Here is a 13,862-nt window from a genome sequence, read left to right as displayed (position 1 = left end):
CTGCACTGACAGGAATGTCTCTCCTCACACTGACACAGGTTCAGTCACTAATACACTGCACTGACAGGAATGTCTCTCATACGGAGACACAGGTTCAATCACTAATACACTGCACTGACAGGAATGTCTCTCATACTGAGACACAGGTTCAGTCACTAATACATGGCACTGACAGGAATGTCTCTCCTCACACTGACACAGGTTCAGTCACTAATACACTGCACTGACAGGAATGTCTCTCATACTGAGACACAGGTTCAGTCACTAATACATGGCACTGACAGGAATGTCTCTCCTCACACTGACACAGGTTCAGTCACTAATACACTGCACTGACAGGAATGTCTCTCATACTGAGACACAGGTTCAGTCACTAATACACTGCACTGACAGGGATGTCTCTCATACTGAGACACAGGCTCAGTCACTAATACACTGCACTGACAGGAATGTCTCTCCTCACACTGAGACACAGGTTCAGTCACTAATACACCGCACTGACAGGAATGTCTTACACACCGAGACACAGGTTCAGTCACTAATACACTGCACTGACAGGAATGTCTCTCATACGGAGACACAGGTTCAGTCACTAATACACTGCACTGACAGGAATGTCTCTCATACTGAGACACAGGCTCAGTCACTAATACACTGCACTGACAGGAATGTCTCTCATACTGAGACACAGGCTCAGTCACTAAAACACTGCACTGACAGGAATGTATCTCATACTGAGACACAGGTTCAGTCACTAATACACCGCACTGACAGGAATGTCTCTCCTCACACTGACACAGGTTCAGTCACTAATACACCGCACTGACAGGAATGTCTCTCATACTGAGACACAGGTTCAGTCACTAATACACCGCACTGACAGGAATGTCTCTCCTCACACTGACACAGGTTCAGTCACTAATACACCGCACTGACAGGAATGTCTCTCCTCACACAGAGACACAGGTTCAGTCACTAATACACCGCACTGACAGGAATGTCTCTCACACTGAGACACAGGCTCAGTCACTAATACACTGCACTGACAGGAATGTCTCTCTCACACTGGACACAGTGTTCAGTCACTAATACACCTGCACTGACAGGAATGTCTCTCATACTGAGACACAGGTTCAGTCACTAATACACCGCACTGACAGGAATGTCTCTCATACTGAGACACAGGTTCAGTCACTAATACACCGCACTGACAGGAATGTCTCTCATACTGAGACACAGGCTCAGTCACTAATACACTGCACTGACAGGAATGTCTCTCATACTGAGACACAGGCTCAGTCACTAAACACCGCACTGACAGGAATGTCTCTCATACTGAGACACAGGTTCAGTCACTAATACACCGCACTGACAGGAATGTCTCTCATACTGAGACACAGGTTCAGTCACTAATACACCGCACTGACAGGAATGTCTCTCCTCACACTGACACAGGTTCAGTCACTAATACACCGCACTGACAGGAATGTCTCTCATACTGAGACACAGGTTCAGTCACTAATACACCGCACTGACAGGAATGTCTCTCCTCACACTGACACAGGTTCAGTCACTAATACACCGCACTGACAGGAATGTTTCTCATACTGAGACACAGGTTCAGTCACTAATACACCGCACTGACAGGAATGTCTCTCATACTGAGACACAGGCTCAGTCACTAATACACTGCACTGACAGGAATGTCTCTCCTCACACTGACACAGGTTCAGTCACTAATACACTGCACTGACAGGAATGTCTCTCCTCACACAGAGACACAGGTTCAGTCACTAATACACCGCACTGACAGGAATGTCTCTCATACAGAGACACAGGTTCAGTCACTAATACACCGCACTGACAGGAATGTCTCTCATACTGAGACACAGGTTCAGTCACTAATACACTGCACTGACAGGAATGTCTCTCATACTGAGACACAGGTTCAGTCACTAATACACTGCACTGACAGGAATGTCTCTCATACTGAGACACAGGTTCAGTCACTAATACACTGCACTGACAGGAATGTCTCTCATACTGAGACACAGGTTCAGTCACTAATACACTGCACTGACAGGAATGTCTCTCATACTGAGACACAGGTTCAGTCACTAATACACTGCACTGACAGGAATGTCTCTCATACTGAGACACAGGTTCAGTCACTAATACACTGCACTGACAGGAATGTCTCTCATACTGAGACACAGGTTCAATCACTAATACACTGCACTGACAGGAATGTCTCTCATACGGAGACACAGGTTCAGTCACTAATACACCGCACTGACAGGAATGTCTCTCATACTGAGACACAGGTTCAGTCACTAATACACTGCACTGACAGGAATGTCTCTCCTCACACTGACACAGGTTCAGTCACTAATACACCGCACTGACAGGAATGTCTCTCATACTGAGACACAGGTTCAGTCACTAATACACCGCACTGACAGGAATGTCTCTCATACTGAGACACAGGTTCAGTCACTAATACACTGCACTGACAGGAATGTCTCTCATACTGAGACACAGGTTCAGTCACTAATACACCGCACTGACAGGAATGTCTCTCATACTGAGACACAGGTTCAGTCACTAATACACTGCACTGACAGGAATGTCTCTCCTCACACCAAGACACAGGTTCAGTCACTAATACACTGCACTGACAGGAATGTCTCTCCTCACACCGAGACACAGGTTCAGTCACTAATACACTGCACTGACAGGAATGTCTCTCCTCACACTGACACAGGTTCAGTCACTAATACACTGCACTGACAGGAATGTCTCTCCTCACACTGACACAGGTTCAGTCACTAATACACCGCACTGACAGGAATGTTTCTCACACTGAGACACAGGTTCAGTCACTAATACACCGCACTGACAGGAATGTTTCTCACACTGAGACACAGGTTCAGTCACTAATACACCGCACTGACAGGAATGTTTCTCACACAGACACAGGTTCAGTCACTAATACACCGCACTGACAGGAATGTCTCTCCTCACACTGACACAGGTTCAGTCACTAATACACCGCACTGACAGGAATGTCTCTCCTCACACTGACACAGGTTCAGTCACTAATACACCGCACTGACAGGAATGTCTCTCATACTGAGACACAGGTTCAATCACTAATACACCGCACTGGCAGGAATGTCTCTCCTCACACTGACACAGGTTCAGTCACTAATACACTGCACTGACAGGAATGTCTCTCATACTGAGACACAGGTTCAGTCACTAATACACTGCACTGACAGGAATGTCTCTCATACTGAGACACAGGTTCAGTCACTAATACACTGCACTGACAGGAATGTCTCTCCTCACACTGACACAGGTTCAGTCACTAATACACTGCACTGGCAGGAATGTCTCTCCTCACACAGAGACACAGGTTCAGTCACTAATACACCGCACTGACAGGAATGTCTCTCATACTGAGACACAGGTTCAGTCACTAATACACCGCACTGACAGGAATGTCTCTCCTCACACTGAGACACAGGTTCAGTCACTAATACACCGCACTGACAGGAAGATCTCACACACCGAGACACAGGTTCAGTCACTAATACACTGCACTGACAGGAATGTCTCTCATACTGAGACACAGGTTCAGTCACTAATACACCGCACTGACAGGAATATCTCTCCTCACACTGACACAGGTTCAGTCACTAATACACTGCACTGACAGGAATGTCTCTCCTCACACTGACACAGGTTCAGTCACTAATACACTGCACTGACAGGAATGTCTCTCCTCACACTGAGACACAGGTTCAGTCACTAATACACCGCACTGACAGGGATGTCTCTCATACTGAGACACAGGTTCAGTCACTAATACACCGCACTGACAGGAATGTCTCTCATACTGAGACACAGGTTCAGTCACTAATACACCGCACTGACAGGAATGTCTCTCCTCACACTGACACAGGTTCAGTCACTAATACACCGCACTGACAGGAATGTCTCTCCTCACACTGACACAGGTTCAGTCACTAATACACCGCACTGACAGGAATGTCTCTCATACTGAGACACAGGTTCAGTCACTAATACACCGCACTGACAGGAATGTCTCTCATACTGAGACACAGGTTCAGTCACTAATACACTGCACTGACAGGAATGTCTCTCCTCACACTGACACAGGTTCAGTCACTAATACACTGCACTGACAGGAATGTCTCTCCTCACACTGACACAGGTTCAGTCACTAATACACCGCACTGACAGGGATGTCTCTCATACTGAGACACAGGTTCAGTCACTAATACACCGCACTGACAGGAATGTCTCTCCTCACACTGACACAGGTTCAGTCACTAATACACCGCACTGACAGGAATGTCTCTCCTCACACCGAGACACAGGTTCAGTCACTAATACACTGCACTGACAGGAATGTCTCTCTCACCGAAAAGAGCGTGGGTGTGGTGGAGCAGAGAGATCCCTCCAGCGAAGCCATAGGGGGAATAGCAACAACTGCAAAATGAAAGGAAGAATATAAAAATACAACACCTATGGCGAAGGAAGGGGCCAATACGGAGCCCGACTATCAATGGAGGGGGGGGGGTGGGGGGGGGGAAGAGAAGAGAAGGGGGAGCAAGGAAAGGGGGAGGGCCGATTAAAGGGGCACATGTAAATTGTACAAAGGAAACGTCTCACTAAGTTTGTATATCTCTTATTGTTAAAATTGGAAAGTTCTCATAAAAATATTTGTTTAAAACAAAACTGCGTTGGGATGTCAAGAGGTCAGAGAAGGGTCTTTCTCAATGCAAGTTTGTCTGAATTTACCTGTTAACAGGGATCATTTTATCTATAAAGATAGCAGAGGACTTACTACCAATCGATGCTGCAGTTTAACAGTACATTCACCATGTGAAACTTGAGCTAAAACAGGAGATTCATAGTTGAAGTATCAACTTTGTTAAATAATAATTTTACAATAATCTTTATTGTCACAAGTAGGCTTACAATAACACTGCAATTGAGTTACCGTGAAAGCCCCTAGTTGTCACATTCCGGCGCCTGTTCGGGTACACAAGGGAAAATTCAGAATGTCCAAATTACCTAACAGCACGTCTTTTAGGACTTGTGGGAAGAAACCGGAGCACCCGGAGGAAACCCACACAGACACAGGGCGAACATGCAAACTCCGCACAGCAGTGACCCAAGCCGGGAATCGAACCTGGGACCCTGATGCTGTGAACCCACAGTGCTACCGTGCTGCCACCAGTTTGATCAGCTGTCTCCCAACATGAGCTGTCTCATCTGCTTGGCTGAAGCATCAGGTGAGACGGTTAACATTATAAATAGCCAAGCAGCAATGAGGACAGTCAATTTTTTTTAAAAGACTCACTTTCTGAAACAAGTTGTTTCTTTTTTTAAAGATATTTAATTACATCAAGACATAATCTTCAGGAGCTTAGTTACAGAATACGTAAACTGTCGCTATAGAAACAGGCCCTGAAGATCTCCCAATTCTAGAGGCCTGTGCACGAACTATACCATCGTGCAAAAACACGGCGGACTGTTCAGCCGCTGACTGAATTCCGGACGTGAAAGGAACACCGCTGATGAGGCCAGGGCAGTTTGGGGGGAGGGAAAATAATGATAGACCATTCAACTGTGGAAACCGGGGCAGGCAAACTCAGTCTCGCCTCTGCTGGGTTTTCATACATTTTCCCGCTTGGGTCACTGACTGGCAGTCGGGAACAGTAACCCTGCTGACGAAGGTCAATTGTGGCAACATCTGAAAACCCAGATCGGCTACCTCAGCATAGACTGGAGGCTGTGTGTTTGATGTTCGTTGCAGCCACTCGCAACCAGGTCAGAGTGAGCGAACACATGAAAGGGAGTGGAAGTCTGGAAATATTCCCCCCCCCCCCAAATAAGAAAGCTAAGACAACTGAAATTTTGAATTGACAAAGAATTTTCCAGACCACGGTAGGTAAACAGAAGTAAGGTGCAGATCAGCCATGATCAAATTGAATGGCAGAGCAGGCTCAAGGACTTGCATGATCTACCCACCTGCGCCTATGCTCATTTAATCTGGTGAATGTTCCTCCGTTGAGAACACCCGCAGAGAACACCCGCAGGTAGTGTTGGGGCAGGCCTCTAAGGTAAAAGTGACCGCAAACCGCAGAGTAAAAAAAAAATAGCCTAAACACTCCGAACCTTACATCCATTAAACATGAAATGCTGTCCTTTGCAAGGATGATTTCCTGGATTGGAATATCCACAAACATAAAAAGTATTCATTTTACTTGGAAATGTTTCAAGCTCCTGCTGCAAACACACATTCTGCGTGCAACACCATCCATTGCATAAAGAACAAATTTAAATTGCAAACAAGTAGCTCACTCCTCCCCATCTTATCCTTTAACAGGTCATATTCTGGTTAGTCCCATTACCTGGCTTTGGCACACAGCAGTTTCACCTCACTTTCTTTGATGAGCTCACAGCGCATTAGCTGTTCTATCTGATGGTCCAGGTCACTTGTGTCAGCCATGATGATAAATGGGAATGAGGGGGCAAGGAGAGAGTGTCCTCAACAGGCTGAAACGGAACACAAAACAGTTGTCAAAAGTGAAAAGAAATCCCTGGCCCTAAAAAATTAATTGCAACACAATCTCAATAATCCAGGTGGAATTATTCAAATCTGCAATGTCATACCACAATTGAAGACAAAACAAGTGGAAACAAAATGCCGAAGTGTGCACGTAGAATATATTAAGTCGCAGCTATCAGTCTGTGTGTGCGGTGTTTTCAGGAACAGTTAAAGTGACTGCTTGCACCTGATAGCAAATCAAAAATTCATTGAGAACCTAGGTCTGCACCAAACAACTGGTGAAGGACAAATGTTATGCCTTTGTACAAAGGGACACCTGAAAGCCAGTTACCCTCAATAGTAGGAAACCCATTAAACTACTTGGAACTGCGGGGGCTAACATTAGCGAGAACTTGAAACGGTTTGGGACAGTCAGCAGGAACTTATGAAGAACAGGTAATGTCTGATAAACCAATATCTTTAAGGAAATAACAGTGTGTCGACAAAGTGAGTCTAATACACTGAGATTTTCCAAACATTTCATAAAGTGTTCATGTTACAGATGTAGTCAAAGATTGATGCTCAATAGTATCAACGGTAGAGTGAGAGGAAGGGTACAGAATTGGTTCAATGAATGGTTCTCACACTGGCAAGATGTAACCAGTGGAGTACCCCGGGGATTTGGAATCCAATATTCTGTAAAGCCACAAATGATCTGGACATTCAGCAAACCTGCTCAAGACACCAGATTAGATGTCAAGCTGTGACCAAATGAGGTAGGTTATGAGTGGGTAGATAGGTGGAAAATGCAGTTCGAGGAAATAAAAAGCGTGTTAATACATTCACTCAGATTTACAATAGAAACTAAGAAACAACTGAAAGACAGCAAACAGTATAATTTTCTAATTTCAAACTTAAAATTATAAATGGACAAAACCATTCAAAAGGACAAATGGGGTTGAGTTTTAAATATAGGGGATCTGCAGAGAATCGGTGCTTAATATACACAGAATTTGGTAGTTTTGCTGAAAAATAGACAGGCTGTCAAAGCTCTTCACCTTGAATTCATCAGGACAGGTGTAAGAATACCAAATTTCAAATGGATCAATTTACAATGCATGAGAAAAGGGTGCTGATTGGTTGCCAAATGAACTCTGATTGGTCACGGTGTTGCTAAATTGTGACCGCGATTTAATTTAGTTGTTAGTGTCAGTCTGAGCACACTTGTGGTTGTTCAGCAAGTGCTGTCCAATCATGGAATTACATCTAATGTTGGAGCTATATTTTATAAATATTTGCTACAGTCCGTACTGTGCCTGTTTTAAGATATCAGCTGGGCTTGCAATGAAGTTCACTTACAATTGCTAGAAGGTACAGATATTCATACATGGGGCCCTGCCCTCTACAAACAGAAAGAACATGGCCAGATATTACACTTCTATTAAACAGAAGCATGGGAGACAATTATTTCCTGATGCATTCTCCATGGCCAGAATCCATTTGCCAAATACAATGAACTCCTTCTGTGCTGCAATTTCAGGCTCGATTGACATTGACATATCCACTACAGTTTGCCTACCCTACCGCTGCAACAGGTTCACAGCAGACGCCATCTCCATGGCCTTGCACTCTACCCTGGAACATCTAGATAACAAAGACACCTATGTCAGACTCCTATTTATCGACTGCAGCTCAGCCTTCAACACCATCATTCCTACGAAACTCATCCCCAAACTCCGTGGCCTTGATTCCTCCCTCTGCGACTGGATCCTGAACCTTCTAATCCACAGGCCACAATCAGTAAGGATAGGCAACAACACCACCTCCACGATCATCCTCAACACCGGTGCCCCACAAGGCTGTGTCCTCAGCCCCCTACTATACTCCTTATACACCTATGGCTGTGTGGCCAAATTCTCCTCCAACTCGATTTTCAAATTTGCTGATGACATCACCGTAGTGGGTCGGATTTCAAACAATGACAAGACAGAATACAGGAATGAGATAGAGAATCTGGTGAACTGCTGCGACAACAATAATCTCTCCCTCAATGTCAACAAAATGAAGGAAATTGTCATTGACCTCAGGAAGCGTAGTGGAGAACATGCCCCTGTCTGCGTCAAAGGGAACGAAGTAGAAAGGGTCGAGAGTTTCAAGTTTTTAGGTGTACAGATCACCAACAGCCTGTCCTGGTCCCCCCATGCCGACACTATCATTAAGAAAGCCCACCAACGACTCTACTTTCTCAGAAGACTGAGGAAATTTGGCATGTCACCTACGACTCTCACCAACTTCTACAGATGCACCATAGAAAGCATTCTTTCTGGTTGTATCACAGCTTGGTATGGATCCTGCTCTGCCCAAGACCGCAGGAAACTCCAAAAGGTCGTGAATGTAGCCCAATCCATCACGCAAACCAGCCTCCCATCCATTGACTCTGTCTACAATTCCCGCTGCCTTAGAAAGGCAGCCAGCATAATTAAGGACCCCACGCACCCCGGACATATTCTCTTCCACCTTCTTCCATCAGGAAAAAGATACCAAAGTTTGAGGTCACGTACCAACCGACTCAAGAACAGCTTCTTCCCTATTGCCATCAGACTTTTGAATGGACCTACCTCGTATTAAGTTGATCTTTTCTCTACACCTTGCTATAACTGTAACATTTATATTCTGCAGTCTCTCCTTCCTTTCCTATGTACGGTATGCATTGTTTGTACAGCATGAAAGAAACAATACTTTTCACTGTATACCAATACATGTGACAATATCAAATCATTGTTGATGTTGCATTTGCTAAACCCCTCACAGCCAGTAGGTGAAACATAGAAAATAGGAACAAAAGGAGATAATTTGGCCCTTAACAGTCTGCTCCACCATTCATTGTGATCATGGCTGATCATCCAACTCAATAGACTGAACCCGCTTTCTTTTGATCCCCTTCACCCCAAGTGCTATATCAAATTGTTTCTTGAAAACATACAACTACTTCCTGTGGTAACAAATTCCACAGGCCAACCACTCCTGGGTGAAGACATTTCTCATCTCTCCCCTAAATGGTCAACTCCATATACTCAGACTGTGAAGTAGGAAATGTAGCTCTAATATTCAAGAAGGTGGACACCATCTCGGACAAAGCAACCCGTTTGATTGACACCTCATCTCAAACATTCGCTACCTCCACCACTGACACACAGTAGCAGCCGGATGTGCCATCTACAAGATGCACTGCAGGAACTTACCATGGTTCCTTTGACATTATCTTTCAAACCCACAACCACCATCATTTAGAAGGACAAGGGCAGCAGATACATGGGGCTGGATTCTTCCGCCTCCGCCCGCCGCGGGCAAGTTGCGGACAATGGAGAGGTCCACTGACCTTGGGCGGACACGGACAGAGAATCCCGCCCATGGTAACACCACTACCTGGAAGTTCCCCGCCAGGTCATTCACCACCTTGGCCTGGAAATATATCACCATTCCTTCACTATCGCTGGGCAAAATATTGGAACATCCTCCCTAACGGCACTGAGAGTGTACCTACAATACATGGACTGCAGTGGATCAAGAAGGCAACTCACCACCACCTTCAAGGGTAATGAAATGAAATGAAATGAAAATCGCTTATTGTCACGAGTAGGCTTCAAATGAAGTTACTGTGAAAAGCCCCTAGTCGCCACATTCCGGCGCCTGTTCGGGGAGGCTGTTACGGGAATCGAACCGTGCTGCTGGCTTGCCTTGGTCTGCTTTCAAAGCCAGCGATTAGCCCTGTGAGCTAAACAGCCCCTATATTATGGATGTGCAATAAATGCTGGCCTAGCTACATCCCATAATAATTTTTTTTTTTTTTAAAGTCAACCATGACTGACCCGGTCTTACTACCTGCCATAGGCATATAGGAAGGATTTGCAGGTTGATTTACATATCAGCTGCATTTCATTATTGATGCCTTGGTTTCTCCCCTTTACCCACAAGCTACTGTTTGCACCCGTGTCAGCATCCCGTATTCGCTGCCCAAGGGCAGATCAAACGCACAGTACCATGGCTCCCACCACAGCAACGAGGCAGGTTCTGAAACCACCCCAGCAGAATCACAATCAGCCCCATGTTGCTGGCTCCAATGTGATACACGCCGGCCATTCAGTCAACGAAGGAGTCAGCTTGTATGACAACATACCCTTTTTACATGTATAATGCAGCCTGGAACTGTGGCTCCAATTTTCTTGCTGTCACATGGCTGAACAGGAGTCTCTCCTGCTCTTACCACCTTCTATTAATGCATGTTTGAAAGATTTACAAGTTGATACTCAACCTGTTGGTCATGTTGCAAACGCACCTTCCACATCCATCCTGGAGGGGGATTGGAACTCTGAACCTCTGGTTCAGAAGAAGGGACCCTACGAGCTGCACCACAAGGCCCCCCTTGTTTAAGCATATTCAAAGGATTGACAAGTTGATACTCAACCCGTTTGGCCACATTATGAACACAGCTTCCTTGGCCAAATAGCACCAAAGTGAGCACGGTGGTATAGTGGTTAGCACTGCTGCCTCACAAAGTCAGGGACCTGGGTTCAATTCCAGCCTTAGATGACTGACTATCTAGAATTTGCACTTTCTCCCCTTGTCCGTGTGGATTTCCTACGGGTGCTCTGGTTTCCTCCTACAGTCCAAAGATGTGCAGGCGCGGTGGATTGGCCATTCTAAATTGTCCCTTAATGTTTAAAAGGTTAGGTGGGTTATGGGGATATGGTGAGGGGTGGGGCTGGGTAGGACACTCTTTAGAGAGTTGGTGCAGACTCGGTGGGACAAATAGCCTCCTCCTCCACTGTACGGAATCTAAGAAACCCGAAGCTTCTAACGCAAAGGCAGCGTTTCTCCCACTGAACCCCAAATGTGACTTTATACTCTTGAGTATATAAAACAAATTAATTAATATATAATGGATTAACTGCCCTAGCCCATGAAATCATCTAATAATTGCCCTCTAATCATGTATACTTTTTTAAATTTAAAGTACCCAAATTTGTATTTTCCAATTAAGGGACAATTTAGCGTGGTCAATCTACCTACCCTGCACAACTTTAGGTTGTGGGGGCAAAACCCATGCAAACATGGGGAGATTCCACAAACTCTACATGGACAGTGAACCTGGGACCTCAGCACCGTGAAGCAGCAGTGCTAATCACTGCTCCATCATGCTATCCTACCCATGTATACTTAACATAGTTTATACAATTAACAGGTTAAAGTCCAACAGGTTTGTTTCAAACACTAGCTTTCGGAGCACTGCTCCTTCCTCACCTGAGGAAGGAGCAGTGCTCCGAAAGCTAGTGTTTGAAACAAACCTGTTGGACTTTAACCTGGTGTTGCAAGACTTCTTACTGTGCTCACCCCAGTCCAACGCCGGCATCTCCACATCATATACAATTAACAACATTAATCTTTGTGCAAATGTTGAAACATGGGAGAACTTTGTTCAACACTTTATGGGCTGCAGGGTACATTCCGGACTTGTTGGGCAGGGTTTTTCTCTGGAAGTGGGAACACCACAGTGCAACACGATGCACACAGCCTCCAAGACATCTTCTGAAGTCTTGGAGCTTGACTTCCCTATGTCATCCCACAAATGGTCTTGGAGGTTTAGCCTTGCAGGCGAGTGCAGCTACGTCATATTCCGTGGACCGGCAGAGTGGCCCTCTTCTAGCGTGTCATCCTCTGTGACCGAGCGTTGAGCTTCGAGAGGGACACACATGGACCTGTGAAGGAAGGAGAACACCCGCCTAGCCAGCCAGATCAGCCGAATTAACCCTAGCGATCAATGGGGTTACAGATGTTGCAGACAGATCGCCCTTACACCCGAGTTGGGAGGCAGGAATCAGCCAGTTTGACAGCTCGAGTCACTCAGGATTTCACTCCTGCTGAATCTCACAGTTATTGTATCAGTTTCCCACTTTGTGCAGTGAAAAACAGCAATATGGCTGTGGCCTCCAATTCAACACCAAAAACTGACCAGAACACACTTCCTTAAGTGTAATCATCTTTGTCCCCAAATTCAGTGTACTGGAGAAGTACTCTCCTTCCCCCTCTATACCGCTGTGCTCAGGTACATCAGCCCAGGTACAATATCCACTCAGCGGTCCCAGCTAGTCGCTGCTTCTTGTTGGGTTAATGCCACAGAGATCCAACAACCACACCCAACCCTTTCTTCATCTAAAAACTGTTTTCTCCCTATCCCGGTTAATCCCTGCCGCAGCTGGGTCTGTGACTCCAACTCAGAAGTTTAACGTTTACTGGTCAAAGTGGCTGACAAATTCCAAACAGCAGCCATAGTCCTACCACATGAGCTTGCAAAAATACATGAGGGAAGCACACAGATCTTTAATGGAGATTTTAATGTAAAGTATGGCATACAGGAAGGAACTGAACAGATGCACTCCATTACAGTACCAAAAAAAGCCACAGATAAATTGAAAGATCCATAAAACCATAGAAACCCTACAGTGCAGAAGGAGGCCACTTGGCTCATCGAGTCTGCACCAACACTCTGAAAAAAGCATCCTACCCAGACCCACTCCCCCACCCTAAACTCATAACACCACCTAATCTGCATATTGTGGACTACCAATCCAGAGCTACACTCAGGACTTGACATAGTCAATGCTATTTACATAGGCTGATTGTCTGACAAACATTGAAACAATGAGTTTTACAACAACTTGTATTGACATAGCCTTTAATATAATTGAACATCCCAAAGCACTTCACAGGAGCAGTAATACAATTTGACAGCACATCACACAAGGAGACATTCAGGCAAATCTGTACAATCCCTACACTGCAGAAGGAGGTCATTCTGCCCATCGACTCTGCACCAACCCTCCGAAAGAGCTTCCTACATAGACCCACTCTCCCATCCTGTCCCCGTAACCCCACCTAATCCGCACATTTTAGGACTGTGGGAGGAAACCGGAGCACCCGGAGGAAACACACGCAGACACGGGGAAAACTTGTCAACTTCACACAAAGAGTCACCCAAGGCAGAATTGAACCATCTTGAACCTCTGCAGCCGAAGAGGATTATTAATTACTAACGGAGGAAGAAGGGGCGGAATATGGCTCAGTAGTTAGCACTGGGACTACAGCACTGAGGACCCGGGTTCAAACCCGGCCCTGTGTCACTGTCCGTGTGGAGTTTGCACATTCTCCCCATGTTTGCGTAGGTTTCACCCCCACAACCCAAAGATGTGCAGGTTTGATGGATTGGCCACGCTAAATT

At 45.6% G+C, this 13,862-nt stretch overlaps 1 protein-coding gene across 1 annotated transcript in view; it reads right to left on the bottom strand.

Moving 5' to 3' along the window:
- Window positions 1–6,622, bottom strand: part of LOC119964348 (serine/threonine-protein phosphatase 4 catalytic subunit) — a 43,487-nt gene extending 36,865 nt beyond the window's left edge. The window contains exon 1 of the mRNA XM_038793689.1: window positions 6,450–6,622. Within this exon, the coding sequence (XP_038649617.1) occupies window positions 6,450–6,547 (98 nt within the window). The 5' untranslated portion in view covers window positions 6,548–6,622. The remainder of the gene's footprint in view (window positions 1–6,449) is intronic.
- Window positions 6,623–13,862: the final 7,240 nt, after the last annotated feature.

Source organism: Scyliorhinus canicula, chromosome 1, assembly GCF_902713615.1.
Source record: "Scyliorhinus canicula chromosome 1, sScyCan1.1, whole genome shotgun sequence".
NCBI lineage: Eukaryota > Metazoa > Chordata > Chondrichthyes > Carcharhiniformes > Scyliorhinidae > Scyliorhinus > Scyliorhinus canicula.
This window is presented reverse-complemented; position numbering and strand designations above follow the sequence as displayed.